The sequence below is a fragment of the Lycium ferocissimum genome, chromosome 3 (genome assembly GCF_029784015.1).
Source record: "Lycium ferocissimum isolate CSIRO_LF1 chromosome 3, AGI_CSIRO_Lferr_CH_V1, whole genome shotgun sequence".
NCBI lineage: Eukaryota > Viridiplantae > Streptophyta > Magnoliopsida > Solanales > Solanaceae > Lycium > Lycium ferocissimum.
This window is the reverse complement of record NC_081344.1, coordinates 20,781,553-20,803,317: the sequence shown is the minus strand read 5'-3', so window position 1 is coordinate 20,803,317 and position 21,765 is coordinate 20,781,553. Positions and strand designations below refer to the sequence as shown.

The window sequence follows — 21,765 nt, the reverse complement described above, 5'->3', positions numbered from 1 at the left end:
CTCTCTTTCTGTGTTTGCTCATTTATCCATATTCTTGATTTCCTAGCACCATATAACAAAAACGTCATCAAATGCATATCTAGTTTTACACCCACTTTAACCAAATCCAATAATCTAAGCAACCTCTCTTCCTCTACACCAAGTTTCTGCCCAGAAATTCCGGTCACTTAACCGATCATCTGATTCTCAACCTTGTCTCTTCGACCCATTAATTTTTCTCAGGTTGTCTCTTCGACCCATTAATTTTTCTCTTCATACATATCTAGTCCAAATTCTACATATCTCTTTTTTTTTTTTAAAAAAAAAAAAAATTAAATTCACTGGTTAGTTTTTGCTCTCTTAATTCATTTGATTCTCAGGTTGGCTCATCAACCCATTAATTTTTATGCTCATACATAAATATACTCTAATTTCCACCTTCTAATTAATTATCTAAGTTTTTTTTTTTTTTTTTTTTTTTTTTGGTATGTTTCCCTTGAATTCACTTGTTAACAATATAATTTGGTTGATTCTTTTAAAAAAAAAATAATAATTAGGATCTATAATTCTACTGAGTTGTAATATTTCTATTAATATAAATTGGGTTATGATTAATTTTGAGTTTTTTAGTTGATTCTAAAACTTGGTCGGTGATATCGAGGATTTTTGTTTGACTTTATTGGTCAAAGTTGTTGAATTTTGGTGATAATTACAAAGCTATGATATTATTAATTCCACCCACATTTGTGGCAATTTTTTTTTGTCTTTTTATTATTAGACAGCTCAAAAGTCTCTTTATTCTACTTAGAAATGTGCAATGTAAAGAACCCTTATTGTGTGTTTATTACATATAATGGAATTGAATAGAGTGGTAAAGCATATGTATATGATTCATATAATGGAGTTCAATTAACTTGGAATTGAGGTAGTTGAATCGTATATTACGTTGGAAGTTACTCCCTCTGTTTCAATTTGTTTGTTTTACTTTCCTTTTTAGTCCATTTAGAAAATAATGCGTCTTTCCTTTTTTGACAACTTTTTAATTCCAACTTTCTCCATGACATGTTTAAGACCACAAGATTTAAAAGTCTTCTTTACTTTCTTAAACTCCGTGCCAAGTTAAAACCAGACGAACAAATTTAAACGATGGGAGTAATATACATTTCCATCCTTAACAGAAGGTATGAGGAATCTACTTTTCTGTTATTTTTGATAAAATACTGAATAGTGTTGGTGATTGCTTTCTCAGGCATGAGCATTCAGATTTGTACTTTTCATTTGAACATTCTAGTTTCTACTAAATATCGGGAAATAGCAGGGATTATGTCTCTCCACTGGGAGACAGGACGGTTTCATCTTTTGTTGAATTGAGTTTGTGGTACTTGTATCGTGTTATTCGCGCTGAATTTGTTGGTTATTCCCTCCCCTCACTCTGATAAATTTCTTAGTTTTATCTGTCTCGTCACTCGTGGTGTGCTCGTTTATACATAGCCGATGTGTATTCATTATTCAAAGATCTTAATCACTTCATTTATATGCTAGTGATGCTACTTTGTGTAAGCGATTCATTAGGACTACTTAAGCATCTAGTTTAGCACTAAGTACCTACCTTTTAAACAATCATTTTGTCCAATGAGTTATGACTCCATTTTTATGTTTTTGAATATTCAAAAGAATGGAGTGGTGTGATGCAAGGGATTATCATTTCATGTGTCATGTGTGAATAATGTGCATTGGAGAAACATGTATTACAGACAATGAGATGTAAAATGCTCTAGGGAGAAGCGATAATTTTTTATAATACAACATTATAGATGAAAAAGAGAAAAATAATGAAAAATGGTCTTTTTTCTATTTAAGTAATAGACCTCCTCTTCATGTATTGTTATGTTCTCTTTGGCAACAACGTTATCTTCTTCTTCTTCTCGAGTTTGTAACACCTATACTACTTTTGTGTTTTGTCAGTTCTTTTTTTAATTTTCTTTTTCAAAGACAGACTTTTTGTCTTTCTTCTAGTCTGCAAGTCTCTCGCTCTCCCTCTGCCATTTCTTATTCTGAGCTTCTCGTTTGCTTCTCTCTTCTTCTATCCTAGTACATTTACTAACAATAAAATATATGATGATGGAAATGTATTCTTTTATATGGTTGATTAATTAAAAAATTGAAAATCAATTTCGTGATTAAAGTTATCATTCCATGGACATTGAAATAATGAAATTTATATGTTCATGATGCTTACAATTACTTGTTTGACTACTACTATCGTTATTATATATTGGATTCTAAAGTTAGTTGCCATTTCAAGTATTAAGCACAAACTTCTTACTTCCTCTGTCCCAATGTATGTGACTTGGCACGGAGTTTAAGAAAGAAAGACTTTTGAAACTTGTGGTTTAAAGCAAGTCATAGATATTTGTATGGCTATAAATCATGTTATTAAGGGTAAATTGGGAAATCTAAAGTTGTATCATTCCTTTAGGGACAAACTAAAAACGAAAGCTTATCACATAAATTGGAATAGAGGGGAGGAGATGGTTATGATATTTTTTGTTTGAATTGTGCGCTTTACTTGGAAGAAGCGAGTACTTTGTTTTTGCTTTTTGCTTAAAGCCCTTGTGCTTCGTCCCTTTTACTTCGAAGAAGTCCGCTCTTTCTTGTTGCTTTTTAGTTTTTGGTTGTTATTGTTGATTTTCCATTTTGTTAGTTATTACCTTTATTCTTATTGTTCTTTTTTCTTTTGAGGTTGGGAGGTGGTTTAGAGGGAAAATCTAGACTTCTTTTTTCTTTTCTTTTGGGGTTTGGGGGGATGGTAAAGGTGGTTGTTGTTTTTAATCTTTTTTTTTTTTTTTTTTTTTTTTTAATACTTATTACATTTATCTTTATCCATATTCATTTTTTTCTTTTGGGTTGGGGGTTGTTTAAAGGAAAAATCTATACAAAGGTTAGTTGAAAATGCTTAGTTTACCATTCCTAGTCACCTTACTTTTGGGGATAAGTCTTAACCTTTCCTAGTCATTTTGGCAATTTAGTTGTGTTTTACTCTTTTACTGTATTTAGCGGCTTCTATATTAATACTGGTGAAATAACACTTGTTAAGGAGGTACTCATACCTTTTCATTTGTGCTAATTCAGTGGATTAACTTTAAGGAAATATCTCATTGGATACTCTGTGAAAATTTGACTTGCATGTAGCGTATGTAAATCGCATCAACCAAGGCTTACTTTACTTATGAGGATCTTCCCATTTTTTTGGTTTTAAGCAACACCATCATCTTTACACTTTTGTCTGTCTCGAGTGAAGATTTGCAGATAGGAATGTTTCAAGAAATCGCTCAAGCAGGGGGATGTTTGGGGGCGCTGTCTTTAAGAGATTCAGATTTACTCCAGGCAGCTGTCTTTTGTGGTCAACCCCAAAATTTTGGCTGAATATTTTAGCATAATTAAGGTGCAGATTTGGTAAGTGCTAACTTGCTTATGTCAGCCAACGAAGCCAAAATTGATAATAGCTGAACAGTTTCAGTTCAAGCTCTTTATTCCAAAGAGTTTTTTCAAACCACTGATTATCACTTATTATTAGGAAAAAAGCTTCTGATTTTTCATAGCATGTCTGGTTATATTACTATTAGCACTTGCTATAACTTGACAAGTCAAAGTATTTAGGTGACGTTAGGACAGTTTTTTGGTAAATAGCTTCTCTCTCTCTCTCTTCTTTTTTTTTTTTTTTTTTGAAAAAATTGTTGAAGAAAGTTCTGTGAAAAAAATTTGTGTTTCGATGACCCTTTGAATAAATTTTTTGGAGAACACTTGGGTTCGATTGGATGTTTTTCCAGAAATAAAAAACTATGTTTAACAACCTTTTACTTTGCAAAACTCTTAATCAAACCTTCCCGTCAATAATTCCATCAATGTTATGCAAACATCAAGACCAAATTTTTGAAAAGAACATGCATTAGCCTAATATTAAGTTTGTAACATAAAAAACATAGATGTAGCAGAAAAAAAAAAGGGTAAATTTATATTTTTGAAAATTAGCTTTATGTTAAAGGAGTTTTGTGGAACTTGTTGAACGTAACAGTAATGCAGAAACATAGCTGAAAAATTAAAAGAGGAAAATGACTCAGTAAAAAATGAGGGTGAAGGTGATAACATTGAAAATTTGTTGGCTATTGTGGAAGTAAGTTTGGTTTGGATTTGGCCCGAAAAACCTTCCGGCTGGCTTTTGCTTTTTGTTTTTCTTCTCTGAAGAAAATGCTTTTTAAAAGAAAAATTCTTCTGATAATTAGACAAAGGATTTCTTCACAATAATTTGTCTTAAGCAAGACTTATTCAAGCAGTTATGTGTCAACTCCAAGAGGCGAGAAGTATAAAACTAGATGGAAGTTTTGCATTATTCGATTATATTAAATATAGCTGCTTTAGAGCTTTAATTTCTTTTCAGATAAGAAGAAAAGAGTTGGGGTCACTTAAATCAGGTGCTTCAATGGATTCAACACATTCTTTAAGCAACTCTAATTATATTGATCATCTAGCAACTCAAGTAAATAGATCCTCTGTATCCCTCTATCTGTATGTACTTCTATTCATATCATCAAATCCTAAAGCTTAGATGATGATCAGGGCCGGACCCACCCTATTAGGAGGGGGGTCACGTATCCCCCCTAACCTCGGGAATACCCTGTACATATATGGTGTATATACCTTAAAGAATGTATATGTATTTAAAAGGACCCCTGAGAGATATCCATTGCTTTGGTGCATTTGGTTGTTGTGCCCCTTAGGTCCTTATATGACACCTAGGTTCGAGTCTCGCTTGCAGCACCTTTATTTCTATTTTTTGTTGAGTTTGTTTTGTTTCTGTTCTAAACCTATTTTAGTTTCTTCCAATTTTGAAGTTTATACTTTATACTACAATAACTTAGCATAATTATTAAGTTTTCAAAGAATTGCACGCCAAACTTTCACATAATAAGTGACATATTTATATTAAGGCAGTGGTCATTGGTGCCCCCTCTGCGTCAAAATCCTGGGTCCGCCTCTGATGATGATGATCCTACTTCACGATCAATACATGTATTAGATAGCCGCACTTGTTTCCATACAACATAGCTCATATTGTTCTTCACGGACACATCAAAACTAGAGAAAAAAATTGAATGATCGTTGTTGGTCCTGTAATGTGATTGTAGAGAGCTTTCTTAAAGCTGTCTTTGTATATGTCATTTAATGCTTTGCAGCTGTATCATGTTTTTTCTGTCAGATTGTGACTACTATACACTATGTTGGCATAATCTAAACATATTCTTTACATAGTTGAAGTAGATGATTCATTTCAGTTTTCCATAAATTTTTGAACAGCTAACACTTAGATTATGTTGTAACATTTTTCCGCTTTTTTTTTTTTGGCTCTCAACTTCTGTTAATGTTGGACTTTTCAGATAATTCCTTCACTGGTGCTCTTAAGGTCCTCGTGTTTCTCAAAATTGGCCCACATGCAAGGGGACAGAAGTATTTTGGACTCCTTTCCAGAAACTATTGATCTTAATCAGGGATCCATTTCAAATAATGCTTCCATGGATCCGACAGCTTCCTGGGATAGCTTTCTAAGTCCGGTAGAGAATCGATTGTCGAATTCCATGCTTTCTCCCGCTGGAAGAAATCCTAGTTGTGTTAATGGTGTTAATTATTATGCTCAAAGCTTTAGTGGCTGGGATCAAGGTGAGTCCAGCTCCACTGCTAATTTGCATGACTGCACACGTGGCAGTGACTTGAGCATTGGACAAGGCTGGCCTTCTTCATCGAACGATTATGTTATTACTAATTCAAGGTCAGAACAGCTATTTGAACCTTCTAGTGTCTTTTCTACAAGCGGTTATGGTGGAAATCATCCAATTGGCAGGCCTCCTAGTGTATCGTCAAACCTTGCCTCGGATCATAATCCAGTAAATGCTAATTTGAGTCGTGGATACAATAATGATGATAGTCGGCTGGTCATGCGAACAAGTGTACCTCCACTTCCGTACAAATCTGACAGGTCAGAAGGGGAGCGTCCTCCGGCTTTTGGTGCATCTGATCACAGTGGTACCTCTACAGGTAGTTCTGGTTATTTGGCACGGACCAGTGATTTATCAGGTTCTTCTATGGATAAGTGGGGTTCGTCTGTCAAGCGCAAGGCAATTGAAGGTAATTCTGGACATTCTTTTCCCGGTGGAAGTTCAAGCTCCAATGCAGGACCTGAGAACATTGTACAGCATAACTATCCAAGTAGTTATAATGCTTCTAGCAGCTTAAACATACTATCACCTGCTGCAAATATTCAGAATGCTGGTTATCTGGAAAATACTTATCCAAGAAATGGGCTTGGTACAAGTATGTCTGCCTCTGATATATTTCCTCCTTTAAGTGCTGATCGAATTGCAGAAAGCTCTGCAAGAAATTTTGGTGCAGCAAATCGTGTGAATCAGGATCTCATTACATCTGGTTTACCACCAATTGGGACTACTGTAGGGCCTTCTAGTGTCAGCCCTGCCCATGTGCCTGGACCTGCCTCTAGCTCTTTGGACTCGAGACAACCATTTTCACTGCCAATGAATTCAGGTAACCTTGGAAGCCAGTCTCATGTGATGCATGCTTCAGGTCATTCTAGAGGTTTTCACTCCCTTCCCTGGGATGTACCTTCTAGTTCACGAGGTGGTAGTTCATCAATGATTTCTGGAGATAGAGGTGCTGCATTGGGAGATGAAGCTAACTTCAGTACTATCAGAAATAATCGGGAGTCACATCCATTTGTTCCTGTTCCTGAGACAAGAAATATGGTACTTGACCCCACAAATTGGAGCTTAGCTACTGCAAACGCAAGCTCTTCTAGAAACAGTCCTAGTTCTGCAGTGGGTCCTGGTTCAAGAGCACACAATTCTCCTACTGCATGGGCTAATCAGAACTCAGCAACTACTAGCCATCATGGATTACCAGAATTTGCTCCTTGGAATCTCTTCCCGCCAGTTGAGCCTGAGTCTGGAAGTCAGAGAGGTCATTTTTCTCTGCTGCCTTCGGCTGCTTCTTCCTCAGAGGGGCCAGTGATGTCTTCCCGATCTAGTAGCCGTGGTAGCCGTCAACCACATCTTAGATCAAGTTTGATGGTTGATCCAGGTGATGATATGGATGGTTGGCGTGCTTTAGCAGCTGATGTTGGGGGTCGACACAGACTGGTATGAGGTTTGCTTTCCATAATAATATCTAAAGTTGTTGTATTTTGGTTATCTATGTAGGTATCTGAACTTGGCTGTCTTGTGTCTGGCATGATGAATGTAAAGATATTTGCTCCCGTATTGCTATTTTGTCCTCAATATTTCTCTTTATTTATTGCTTGGTTTAAATTGCTTTACTTCCAGTCGGCTATTTGGTTATTTTTCTGCAGTCTTGGTCACTCATAGTTTTTAGGATAGGGGGGATTTGTGCTGACCTCAACATGCATGTGGATGTACATACTATAGAGAACAAACGCAACGAGTAATTTTCCTCGTCAATCAGCATCTTGGTATCTTTGTAATGGGATAGTAGAAGGATTCTCACAAATACTTCTCCTGGTTAGAAGTCAAAAGTTTGCATCTACACTATTTGGTCAATGAGTTTGAAGTGGCCTGTTAGCACTCATAAATGATCAGTGTAGGCTCAACTGCAACTGATATGTTTTGGTTTTACAAATAACTGTGCTTACCATGCTATTTAGTTTGTCCAATCTGTGAATTTGATTTGTAATGATTCCCAACCTATGCATCTGTCCGTGTTGTTTCCACATGTCTTGATTATGAGATATTTTGAAACTGCCAATAGTTTTTACTTTGCTTGCTGAATTGCACACTTTGTCAGTGCTGATTAATCTTTTCTCCTACTTATGTACAACAGATTCGTCAAGTCCTGAATGCCATGCGGAGGGTGGAAAACTTGAGATCAGAGGTTTTATTTCAATCCTTATAATTATCCAATGAATGTATAGTTTGCAGATATGAGTTGCAGCTTGTTATCTGTTCAGAGCCCTGAAAGTTTGAAAACATTTGCATTACCTAATACTGGTAAGCAAGGTAGGAAAATTATAGGCTTAATACATCGACAGCCCCTTAAGCTTGTCAGCAAATTATTTAGACACTCGAACTAAGGCTTGTTCAAATTGAGCAGCTGAACACATAATAAATATTCCTATTAGACACTTCCTGTTCAAATTTTGAAAAATCTTTAGTGCATATTCTCAACCGTCCATTATGTAAATACGTTAAACACTTAAAATGTGTTACCTCCTTTAGTTATATGCATATGCCTCAATAAGTCGTAAAACCTCATGCCTATTCCAATTGATGCTAATGCGTATACTTAAAGGAGATGACATATTTTATGTGGTTAACTTGACTACCTAAGAGACACTTGAGAACACGCGCAAAAGTTTTTTCAAAATTTAAACAAAATGTGTTTAATAGGAGCACTTTATTATGTGTTCAGGTGCTCAATTGGAAAAAACATTTGTTCAAGTGACTAAATGGAATTTGCTAGAAAGTTTTAAGGGGTTGTCGTTGTATTAAGCTAAAACTATATGGCCTGCATGGTAAACAGTATTGCCCGGAAGAGAACAAAAAGTACCTGTTATTAAATAGAGTGAGTTTGATGTTTTCCAACGATATTAAAAGAAACAAGTCTGAGTTTTCTGATTGCAATTTGGATGGATAATATATGTCAGCATTTTCTATTAAGTTATATTTCCAACTTCCTCTATTTTTTCGTTTGTTTTCCTACCAAGAGGTTTTAAGTTTTGGGAGCCAGTCATTTAATTAAGTCTCGATGACAAGATCTAATTGCATCTGATTTTTCATCATCAAGGTTCTAACTCTTCGTTCATTTTTAGAAGAGAGCTCCTTGATCCAGACTTCCTCATTGGACAGGGTCCTCTTCAACCCTACATTCTTTATAAAAATGCTCATTACCTGATCCAACTGCCAACTGATGAACTTGTTACTGAGTGCCAATTAGAATAGCTGAATTTGTCTTGGCTACTTTATGCTGAATTCTTGCTGCTGAATGGAATTTCTGGTGACTTTTGTGGACCCTTTCTCAGGATCTTATGTTGGTTGATCCTTTTATCAATGGAGTTGCTGAGTTCCATGATAGGCATAGAGACATGAGGCTGGACGTTGATAATATGTCCTATGAGGTAATGTGGTTTCGTTTTCTTGTCGCTAAATTTCTAGGTGCAGGTCTCACTGATTGCTTCGTCTATTAGGAACTATTGGCATTGGAAGAACGTATAGGAAATGTAAACACAGGATTGAGTGAAGAAACCATTTCGGTCAACATGAAACAGCGGAAGCATGAGTCTGTACGCCGACGGTCCTCATCCAACTTGGAACCTTGCTCTATATGTCAGGTAAGAATCTTATCTCATGTTTTTACATAACTTTGAGTTATAGTTGTCCTGGAACAAACTTTTTGGCGGATTTGGTAGCTAAAGTTTGTCCTATTTCTTGCGATTAAATCAGGAGGAATACACAGCTGGAGATATCATGGGCATGTTGGATTGTGGGCATGAATTCCATACTAATTGCATTAAGCAGTGGTTAGTGCTGAAGAATACATGTCCCATATGTAAGATGACTGCCTTGGAAACTTGAAAGAATAACCCGCGACAACTATATTTTTGTCTTTCTTCTATTAAAGACGGTGAACGAAAAAAGAAAAATAAGGGAGCTTCTTGTCAACCTAGTCATACTGTATACTATGGCTCATGAAATCCTACTCATGATGGAACTGAAGGAGTTGTAAGTAAAAAGATTTGACTGTGTTGAGGGAATTATTTATACCCTAATCTTATTCGTGTTACAGACATTTGCATAGAGTAATACATCACTAGGCCAATAATTGGCTTTGGTGGTATTGCCTATTTCTTTGTTTGTTGTGGGATTGTAACACGACACATTTAAGGGGTCAATAGTCCTATGGAATGATTTTATCGCAAGTAAGCACATACCTACTCGTTAGGTTTCTCAACAATACCAATCGATTGACGAGAAAGTGAAGTGATCTGCACTCTAGTTTGGCAAAGGGAGATGGAGAGGAACTTGATGTTGGGCAAAAATGCCTTTACATCATTGGCCCTGTTCGCGGAACTAACTGACTGGTCCTGATATTTGGCTCTGTGAATTTTTGACTAACAAAACATGAGAAAATTGAAAAAAAAATTCTTAATTTTTTTTTTCTTTTCATACCAAACACACCCATTGTCCCACTTTGAGTCCACTGCCACCAATCTGATCTTTGCTACCATGAGAAAGGGGCGACGAATGTCAGATTACCTAGAATGATGACTTTAATCAACACATTGTACTAGACGAATAAAACGAAAACACCTTGTAGGTACCGTTGTGGAAGCTAGTTACATAACCATAATTAAGAACCGTTGCTTCATTGGTTACAGAATAACCTAACTCTCTGATTCTAGTTTTATCATGATTACAAAACTTGGATCACTAGGCGATTGGCATTATGACACCCTAGGCGATTGGCATTATGACACCCTAGCAGACCTAACATATTCTTAGTCTAATATCATATATTTCGTCATAAGTTCTGATAACTTTAAGCATCTACCAAAACCATTCATATCGATTATTTGTAAAATTATTTATTTTAGTAGGTAATACACCATAATATTCAAGGTGATATTAAAGAGTTCGGAGCCTAAATAGCATATTTTTGAAGCAAATAAACCAGAAGGGATTGTAAAAAATGAGACAAACCAAAAGGGATTTGTCTCGAATGGTGCTACGACTAACAACACTCTCAACGGCCCACCAAACCAAATGGATGTTTGGTCTGCCCTGCATTTTTGTTAAAAGAAATTATTAGGGCCAATTTGCACGATTGTCCTTCATACGGATTGGTCTTTAATTTTTGCCCCTCAATTCGCTGGTCTTTAATGTTGGCCCTTCGCTTAAAAAGGTGGCCGAAAATACCTCGAGATTCTGGGTTTGAAACCCAGCAGAGTTTCTATGAACCTATGCCTATTCGGGCGAAGTTACATAGAACCTATGTCAGAGATGGCAGACTTTGCCTGAAAGCATAACTAAAAGTCTACCGGCGACGGTAGACTTTTAGTTATGTCTTAAGGCAAAGTCTGCCGCATAAGGCAGACTTTTTGCAAAAGCATTGCCTTGCGATTTTTTTTTTTTTTTTTTGGTTGAGCGGGGGTTCAAACCCAGAACCTCGGGATATTTTCGGCCACCTTTTTAATCGAAGGGCAAAAATTAAAGACCAGCAATTTGAGGGGCAATATATTAAAGACCACCCCAAAAGAAGGGCAATCCGCGCAAAAAAAAAAATGAATTATTAGTAAGTCGTATGTTAGCCTACGACTTGTAAATTTATTTTTTTATAAAAATTAAATTATAAGTCGTTGGATAGCCTATGACTTGATACTTGTTTTTCTTCTTTTACTGCCAACTACTAGAATTTTTTGTCTACGAGTACTCCACCATTTACTCCTTTATTTACTTCATTAATTTCTTTGCAAATTACCTTATTGATGAGTTATACATGTTTTCATTTGGTTGTTTAGATAGAACAGTATGTTGATTTAGAGGTAGTGTGCTGTTTTTAGAGGTGGTTAGCAAGTATTCCCTTCGTATTAATTTATGTAACATAATTTGAATTGGTATAGAGTTCAAAAAGAAATAAAAACTCTTGAGACTTGTGGCCTTAAACTGTTAAACATGTAACATTTCTACGATTATAAAAACTTCTCATTAAAAACTAATATTAGTTAATTGCTGCCTTGATGGTGCAGCCAAAAAATTTTGGGGAAGGGATTGACCTAAGGCAAGGTTTACTTATCCCACTCTAGTGCTGGTAGGAAGCCTCCTTTCGAGTAAGCTCATAGGTCAGACCGGTTCCAACCATTCTTGCTAAGGCTCCTAGCGAAAGATCATACTTAAGAGTAAGAAAAATTCGATCGGGGACTGCCGGAGAAAAGTGTTTGTAGCGTCAATTCCTTTTGGTGTACATCTCACCCAAAACAAAATACCGGAAACAAAAGTCGTAGCTCATATCTATCTCTCGCTCCTTGATCGAACAAAAGCCGTTTGATCCTATATAAAAACGCGTACTCATCGTGGTCGTCCCTCGAAAGCATCTCCTAACCATCCCCGGGGAGGAGAATAAGGATAGCTAGTCGTCGGTCAAATAGCCATTAGACCATCCCGGCACCCATGATTGGAGCCAAGAACAATCATCTACGCAGGACTTGTACCTTGTTCATCCACCGTAGACTTAATTTCTCTTCCTTGATCGAACAAAAGCCCCCGTTTGATCCTATATAAGCGTACTCATCGTGGTCGTCCCTCGACCTCCCGCACCCATACTCCTAACCATCCGGGAGGTCCCAAGACCCGTGATTGGAGCCAAGAACAATCATCTACCGCACCTGCCCGCTCACTCTCTGATCTAATGGACCTTGTTCATCCACCAGACTTAATTTCTCTGCTACTTGATCGAACAAAAGCCGTTTGATCCTATATAAAAACGCGTACTCATCGTGGTCGTCCCTCAGCCTCCCGCACCCATACTCCTAACCATCCTGGGAGGAGAATAAGGATAGCTAGTCGTCTGTCAAATAGCCATTAGACCATCCCGGCACCCATTATTGGAGCCAAGAACAATCATCTACTGCACCTGGCCCGCTGTTAATCACTCTCTGATCTAATGGACCTTGTTCATCCACCAGACTTAATTTCTGGTCTCCTTAGAACTCAAGGACACAGTGGTACGAGCCTATAGAACAGATCCCGTTCAAGTAAGGTCGTGACGTTTGCTTGCAGTGCTCAAGATAAAAAAGACCTTTCTGTTGTGCTATTTCAGCGATGTGGGATAGCTAGACAGTCCTTATCTTTCAATTAGCATTTGTTAGATTCGTGAATAGTTAAACTATATGTAGTGTACTTTGATTGGTCTTTTCTTTCTCTATACTTTCTGAGCAAAACATGCAAATCAACACTTCCTAAGTGGATCATTAAACATTGGTACAATATTGAGAAAGGCTCCCAGACAGAAAAGGAATAAAAGTTGATATTACATGGGTTGTCTGAGTTGTAACCTAGCTGTTTGATAAAATGCCTGACAAATGAAGAATTATTTGTCCTAGTGTCGGAAGTCTAGCCTTCGGAATAAAAGATTGAAAAAAGTATCCAGTTCTTGTAGTACTTCTTATCCTCTACCACTCTGCCAATAACTATGAGTAATTCTAACAGTAACTGACTAAGTATGTACTCCCCGGTCTCAAATTATGTGGTATATTTCGGATTTCGAGAGTCAAATGAGTTTTTCTTGACCGCGATTTACTGATATACCTTTTAAATATTTTTGAATTGTTAATTATTATGACTTATAGGGGCGGCGCAACAGACTTGGTGACCTAAATCCAAAATATATTAAAAGGCCCTTAATTTTTTTTTTCTTTTCATAAATTGATACAATAATGAGACACAAAAGAAGTCCACATGACTTTGATCTAGTGGTGAGAGCGCAACACGAGATGTGTGGGTTAGGCGCATGTCACAAAGATGTCACTCTCTCATATACCAAAAAAATGGTATTTAAGTGAAAAAAGGTAAAGGTCGGGGTGTATCCACCGAATTTCGAACCTTGCGACACTTGCCTAGGGATTTCTTAGTTTAAAATATGAGACGCAAAAGAACTTGCTTTCTAATGTATTTACAATTAAATATGACAAAACGAAATAGCTAATTAAAAAATAACTGAGTTGAATTAGAAAACGAAATCGTCATAAGCTTGCTTTCATTCCCATTTCATTATGTTTGTGACGAGTTGAGCTGGGAGCTAATGCTGGACTCTTTCGATTTCATTTAGTTGATGTAGTTGTTGTTAGCTGTCGTAATTCGAACTATTTCCATTTTGTTATTTGAATTGAGCTGTTAGTTCGTGTTTCTGCGAAACTGAACTGTAATTGTGTTGGATTGAGGCGAATTATAGTTTGAATTGAGCTGTTGATTTGGTAATTACATAGCGAGTTCATTACATACCTCAACCATAACTCAAGCACAGAAAGTGATTTTTCTAATGGGCTTATATTGCGAAGGGCAGGATTTAAATAACTTGAATAGTTTGAAAAATTATTATGGACTTCCATACGTAAATTACTGGTCTGAACTATCATGAACTCATAGTAAAACATTCCTCATATTACGTGAACATCACACCCTCCAAAAGCTCCTTCAAAGAGTTCTAACCGGCCATACATGCGAAAAGAATTTTGAGTGAATAGGTTAAAAACTCCTAAAACATCATTGGGACGAAAACTTTAAGGTTTATCAAATGAGAAAGAGTTTAAGGGTCATGGTCGTTGTACCTATTTTATTTTCTGGGTTACTAATTGACGGGTTAATATTTACTTTATAAGTATCTCTCGAATTGCTCACAAGTCTATTCAAGCTACTCTAACTTCTATATCTCCATGATTGTCAGAAAATAACAAGAATACATTTAACTCTCTGCAACAAACTTAGCAAGGCTAAGGGGTATATCTCTATCCTCAATAACGAAATGAATATCCTAACTCCTAAGGGATCTCGAACAAGCTCGATTTATTCTTATTACGCATGTAAGTTCCCTTTTTCAAGTTCAATTCACTAACCATAGATAGTGTTAAACTATTGATCACATAATCAAACAATTAAGCACAAGAATAAATAAATAACCCAAAGATGGAAATGCAATAGATAAAAACTGTTGTCAAACCAACTACCATGTCTTTGCCATAACCCAAGAATTAAAGAGTTTAGCTACTCATGATTCGAGAAGAGTTGCAAGAATTCATGAACAACATAGGGTTTAGTGATGAAAAAAAGAGGAAAAGAGAATAAACCTAAAAATGACGGCTTACAATGCTCAAGATATGTCCCAGTCGTTATTCATACAATAAAAACCTATATTTATAGTCTAGGGTTAAGTCTGGAATAAGTAAGACCAAATCTCAATCGAACTAGGAAAAACTGCACCGACATGCGCATGTGCATTGCTCAGGTGGCGTGAAAGAGCGAAAAAAGTTCAGAGGCAGTGTCCATCGGCGGCACCTGTCCACAGGTGCCGCGAATTCTTCAGTGATTCTGCTTTTCTTTCAACATTCCGTCTCTTTTCTTGAACACAATTCTTCCAAAACTTCACCAAAATGCTCGGAATTCATTCGTTCCTTCTCGTTGTATCTAAATATCACAAACACATCGACATAAGCTCAAATACAATGATTATATCACAAAGATGCGATTAAAGTACAAAGAAATAGAGGGAAAAAGACGCGAAATATAGATATTTGTGCCAAATATCAAGACATAAAATTATTCATTCAACAAACACACTCTTTTAGTTTCTCAATTACTTATTGTGCAATAGAATGTCGATAAATTGGTTCTTTTTCATCTTTTTGAGAATCCATGACACATAGAAAAATGAAACACGAGAGAAAATAAAAAAGTGATAAACAAATCAATTCTTATTGAAGAATTCACCTTCTAGGTTTCTTAGCTAAGAATTGACTTTGTTCATCACTTCTTTATTTTCTCTCTTGTTTCATTTTTCTCTGTGTCATGGATTCTCAAAATGATGAAAAAGAATTAATCTATCGACATTCTATTAAACAATAAGTAATTGATAAACTAGAAGAGTGAGTTTGTTGAATGAATAATTTTGTGTCTCACTTTTTATACTTTTAATTTTTTTTTCTATGTTTTACTTATTCATGATATTGTTTATATGTGGTGGTCTTTGTTGTGCATCGATATGAGGGTTTTAAGATATATGTCTTAAATCATGTTCTTATTTCATTTTTGTTTTAAATTTTTAAAAATGATCTTGATTATTTGAGATATGATTTTTAAATTTATCATGGATGCAATTTTTCTTTTCTTATAATGTATCTGATTTGTTTGATATTTAGTTTTCTATATGAATAAAAACAGATTCACATGTCTCACTAAATTTTTGATAAAGTAAAAAAAAAAAAAAAAAAAAAAAAAAAGGTTGACACAATTACGTAAACCATGAAGGAAAATGATCTCTTACGTGGTTATAAATTTTTAACCATGCTCAACCCACACTTCTTAATAAAAGGAATTTGAGTTACAAAATTCATCGCTAAATAATTCGTAACTAACATGATTTTTTGATATTCTATCGTTAAATAGGATTAACTACTACTTTTTGATGTTTAGCGATAAAATTACTCGATCACCTTTCAGTAAGAATATCTTCATTTCTATTGCTTTGCTAAAGCCTACAATAAATTCCAAATTTTAATTTTTTTCTATTTGATATTTCATACCTTTATATCAAATAAACTACAGTAGATTTCAACAAAGGCTAAGAGAAACATAATAACAGTTTAATCCGAAAACGAGTATTGCAATATCACTAGAATTTCAAGATAATCAGGTAAAAATAACTAATGTTACTCCTCCAGAGAGAGTTACAAAAATATTTTTCTTATTCCTCTTTACTGCAATAAACTTGTAATATCCGCTCTCATTGAATGTTTCTGGGCCTAACTCTACTCTTCATCATGTAATTTCTTAATAAAATCGGCAAAGTCAACAGTTTTTCATTTTGCAAATGAAAAGAGACAAACAAAATCAATAATCTATACGATTTATATTATTTATCTTGACAGTGCAAATAACGTTTTACGCTATAGCATATTAGTTACCATTCTATCTGATTATCAGTTTGAGCATTTAAAAAAATTTAGTTATTAATACCTAATAAGTGACATGATTATATACTTGTATTTTTTTTCACCTGTTAGGGCATAGAATTGAAATTCTAATATATGCGATGAGATGAAAACTGACCTCTACTTTCAATTAGTCAATCTTCTTAGACAACTTTTGGTCTTCACTGCAAGTTAAGCAAGTTTGATTTTCCATCCTCCCACTCAGCAATTTGTGTTGCAAGAAGAGCATTTTGTCTTCAAGCTTAAGTGTCTTGTTTTCTTTCTCGATTTCTCTAAGAATTCAAAATAGCATAAAAACATCACGAAGAATGTAAAATAAATAGAGTTTAACTTATATACAACATAAGTGTAACAAAAACTATACATAGTCAGGTCATTTAGAAGATATGTACAAACCCTCCACAAAAAGCAAAAGTTATAATCTTTTTTTTTTTAAAAAAAAAAAAAAAAAAAAAAAAAAAAAAAATCTGTTACAACAAGTAAAGTTAATCTGAAGTGTAAAATATCTTTACATTGTTAGTGGATAAAAAAAAAAAAGGAGAAATGAAAAGAAAATGAAGAAGAAACTAACATAATAAATTCTTTCTTTGAACAAGAACCCTTGTTTGCAGAATCCATTGGTTAAGTACAAACAAGAGCAGATTAAGAATAAAGAAGTTTTCTTCACTCTTTAGTTTGACATGTGCTTTGCTTATCAAAAGAGGAGAAAGCCCTTTAAATATACTGAGTTCATAAAGTCCTTACCAAACGAAATATTAGAGTGCTGATTATTGTAATAGAAAATTAATGAGTTCTGAAATTTTTGAATATCTTAAGAAAATGGTAAGTAATTGAATTTTGGGATAATAACATTTTTATTCCCTAAATTATAGGTATATTTTGATTTTGGTCCTTGTGATATCTGATGAACCACATTTAACCTTCAATTAGTCGAAATGTTCGTTTTTTGTTCTTTTGTGTAAGAAGTATGTTGTATTTGAAATTTTAAACTACTTTTAAAACTATATTACCATCAATAAGGAGTAATAGTACAAGCTTAACATAATAAATGAGGAATTAAGTGGCGGCGTGACTAATTCTTCACAAGCAAATGAATATACAGTACACATTTTTATTGATTGAAGGTTAAGTATGCTTAGTCAAATTTTATAGGAATAAAAATTATAATCTATCAATAATTGAGGGACCAGAAGTGTTATTAACTCTTAACAAATTTTAGACAGGAAACATGGACCACTAGACAAGCATCTTGGCTTGAAAAGAGAAAACATGCACGTTCAAGGTACCAGCATTTTGCTTTGCACCAAAAAAACTTTAAAGAAAAATAAAAATAAAAGGTAATTCTACACACAACCCGGTGGACTCGAAAGTGCATATTTCTATTAATTGAAGGTTAAATGTGTTTATCCAAAAGAATTATCAATAATTGAGAAACCAAAAGTGCTGTTAACGAAAAAGCTTTAAAGAAAACAGATAAGAAAAAAAATTGCAATTAAGGCACACACCCGGTGGGACTCGAACCCACAATCGCCTGATTAGAAGTCAGACGCCTTATCCATTAGGCCACGGGTGCTTTTTGAGTGCCTCAGCCTATTAGGTAAATTAATTTTAAATCCTCACTAATGTCAAACATTCAACACGTCTGTCTAGACTATTGAAAGGATAGGAAAGTTACGCTCGATGTCCATTATTTGAAAATATTTACATTATTATTTTTGAAAGATTCATGTAACACAATTGCATATCTCCGACCAGTAAATTCTAAACATCATATTACCTTTTTAACCAACATTTAGATATTATTATTAACTTTTATTACTAAAAAATTTCATCAACACACTATGTTGTTTGCTGATATTATTATCAATCTCTAATAAATGTATCATTTCTTGTTACTAAACTAGAATATTTGCCACTGACCAAAACAGTGAAACATATTTTCCAAAGAGATAATTACGTTGTATGTTAATTTATATATAATATAAAGTTAGGCATAAACAAGGTGATCTGACACCTCTCTATGACCATCATTCTTATTTATCTTTTTTCTCATTTTTTTTGAAATTTTCCCCTTATTTGATAGTCAAAAAATCTCCAAAAAATAAGTAAATAAATACACCTCCTTTATGTCATTAACAAATTATTACTCCGCAATGGTTTTCTATGGCTCTGACTAACGTTTAGGAGTGCACGTAGTCTAGCACTTGAATGCTTTTGGAAGGCATTTATTTATGTGAATTTTTCAATTGCTTCCCAAAACAATAGTTACTCCCTCCATTCCATAATAAGTGACTTTTTAAGTTTTTCATTGTGTTTCAAAGTAAGTGGTGCTTTAGGATTTAAAGAATAAATTGACCTTCTTCTTTTAAAATGACCCTTATTTACATAATTAAGAATTATTAAGCTTTTTTTCCTAGGCATTTAATTAGGGATAAGTTAGTAAAAACACTCCTAATTTCCTAGGAGTGAGAACTTTCTTAAGGGGTGTGCATAAGGGGCAATTGGCACGAATGCCCCTCTTTTGGGCTGGTCTTTAGATTTTGCCCCTCAAAATGGTGGTCTTTAATTATTGCCCTTCCGCGCAAAAGCAACATAGTACAAAGATATTACTACCCCTAACCGTTACATATAAACAAATATCATTATTCAAATCTACCCTTATTCAAATCCTTCCCTTCTTTCATATCGTTAACCCAAATTTAATTCCCAATTTTTTACATTATTCAAATCGTTGTTTCAAGCCAGATTTCTCCATTGATTTTGCTGCTACAACATCAGTAAAAGGTATGAATCTTAATTCAACTCAATTTAACGATTTTATTGAATTTAGATTTGTTAATATTTGAAAAGAAAAAAAAATCATCATCTACGACCTGATTATTAGGAAACAACTGATATACAGTTCAGATTGAACATTGCGCATGATAAAATTACTTAGCAAAATAGAATTGATTGGATTTATTGCTTTGTTCTGATTTTAATTGCTTTATACCTTACTTAAATTAGTATACAATGCTTATTAACTTGAAATTGTAATTATATTAAATTCAATTTAAATCAGGCAATGTTTATCGATTTAAACTTGAATTAAGGTAAACTGTGTACGAATTTTGAACAAGTATGCCGAATGAGGCAAAAGTTCAATTTATTTAGGAGTACATTTTGCCGTTAGAGGCAAAGTCCATTATCATAACCAAAACAAAAAGTACTTATGCCGGAGGAGGCAAAAGTTCAATTTACAAAAGAGTAGAGTATGCCGTTATCGGCAAAGTTCTGAATAAACTTCATAACAAGTATGCTATAGAAGACAAAAGTTTTGGTTTATATAGAAGTATAAATCAGTCCATTTTAAATTGGAATAACTGTTGCATGGATTTGATTTATATTGCATGAAGATAGAGGAGGTTTTTCAGTTTTTTTTTTAACCAAAAACAGTTATTGCATTATCATAAGCAAAACAAAAAGTACTTATGCCGGAGGAGGCAAAAGTTCAATTTACAAAAGAGTAGAGTATGCCGTTACCGGCAAAGTTGTGAACAAAACTTCATAACAAGTATGCCGGAGAAGCCAAAAGTTCTGTTTTATATAGAAGTATAAATTAGTCCAGTTGCATCAATCCTCTAATTGGAATAACTGTTGCAGGGATTTGATTTAAATTGGATGAAGATAGAGGAGGTTTTTCATTTTTTTTAACCAAAAACAGTTACTGCATTATCATAAGCAAAACAAAAAGTGCTTATGCCGGAGGAGGCAAAAGTTCAATTTACAAAAGAGTAGAGTATGCCGTTACCGGCAAAGTTCTGAACAAAATTTCATAACAAGTATGCCGGAGAAGGCAAAAGTTCTGGTCTATATAGAAGTATAAATTAGTCCAGTTGCGTCAATCCTCTAATTGGAATAACTGTTGCAGGGATTTGATTTAAATTGGATGAAGGTAGAGGAGATTTTCAGTTTTTTTTTTTTAAACCAAAAACAGTTACTGCATTATCATAAGCAAAACAAAAAGTACTTATGCTGGAGGAGGCAAAAGTACAATTTACAAAGGAGTAGAGTATGCCGTTACAGGCAAAGTTCTGAACAAACTTCTGAACAAGTATGCCGGAGAAGGCAATACTTCTGTTTAGAAGCCATTAAAGTAAAATTCTACAAACCTAAAGAAACTTAGACTTCATTAACATACATTTAAATATATATGTCCACAAAACATAAAATCCTAACTTCATAAGTACCAAACTACCATCACCAGTTCTAATTTCATGTGTACCCATTCCAAATTACCCCATCGTCAATTTGATCAGTGTGCTGGAATAACCTCTGGCTTACAAATCGTAATTCTCTTCGTAGATCATCATTTTCTCTACTTAGAGCGCCGTAAAGAGCCCTCATAAAATCTCTGTCTCTTTTGATATCAGCAATTTCTTGAGTAATTTGCAAATTTGCAATATTAGGATGGATTTGGTTATGAAGATGGGCATGTTCATGTGCTTGCCCGTGGCCACCATTACCATGTACAATATGTTGATTTTGGTTCATTTTGTATGTGATTATATCTGGTTTTCAGAAGTAAAGTGTTTTTTTTTCTTCTTCCAAAAGTTGTGTTGGTTTATATAGAAGTATAAATTAGTCCATTTTAAATTGGAATAACTATTGCATGGATTTGATTTAAATTGGATAAAGATAGAGGAGGTTTTTCAGTTTCATGGAAATAATTGCACCTATTGTAATTTCATTGGAATAAGCTTTTTTCGTTTATCATTTTTGTTTTTAGCAGAAATAGTTACTCCATTTTTGAAGAATGCCGGTAGGGGCAGAACCTCTGTTTACAAAATGGTAGAGTATGCCATTTGAGGCATACTTCATGACTTTACATACAAAGTCTGCAGGGAAGGGCAGAACTTAAATTTTCAAAAATAACAACTTAAATACATTGCATTTTGATTTTTTCTCAAGTGAATCTCTCTTTATGCAGGAAGTTTAACAAAAAATGACACCAAGATGCATCTACATAG

At 34.5% G+C, this 21,765-nt stretch overlaps 1 protein-coding gene, 1 non-coding gene and 1 pseudogene across 3 annotated transcripts; 1 reads left to right on the top strand and 2 right to left on the bottom strand.

Moving 5' to 3' along the window:
- Nucleotides 1-9,903, top strand: LOC132050009 (E3 ubiquitin-protein ligase MBR2-like). 2 transcript variants are annotated; one of them, XM_059441016.1, is made up of 7 exons: nt 1-222; nt 3,281-3,435; nt 5,415-7,184; nt 7,882-7,932; nt 9,080-9,175; nt 9,245-9,388; nt 9,501-9,903. In XM_059441016.1, exons 3-7 carry the CDS (start codon nt 5,469-5,471, stop codon nt 9,630-9,632), a joined length of 2,139 nt encoding a protein of 712 aa, XP_059296999.1. In that variant the 5' UTR covers nt 1-222; nt 3,281-3,435; nt 5,415-5,468; the 3' UTR covers nt 9,633-9,903. The 2 variants fall into 2 exon arrangements, with proteins under 2 accessions (XP_059296999.1, XP_059297000.1); XM_059441017.1 differs by lacking the exon at nt 3,281-3,435.
- A 2,715-nt stretch (nt 9,904-12,618) lies between these two features.
- On the bottom strand, nt 12,619-12,818 carry LOC132051341 (small nucleolar RNA U3; annotated as a pseudogene).
- A 5,438-nt stretch (nt 12,819-18,256) lies between these two features.
- TRNAR-UCU (transfer RNA arginine (anticodon UCU)) lies at nt 18,257-18,329 on the bottom strand. The gene has a single exon. It is a non-coding gene; the product is annotated as a tRNA-Arg (tRNA).
- Nucleotides 18,330-21,765: the final 3,436 nt, after the last annotated feature.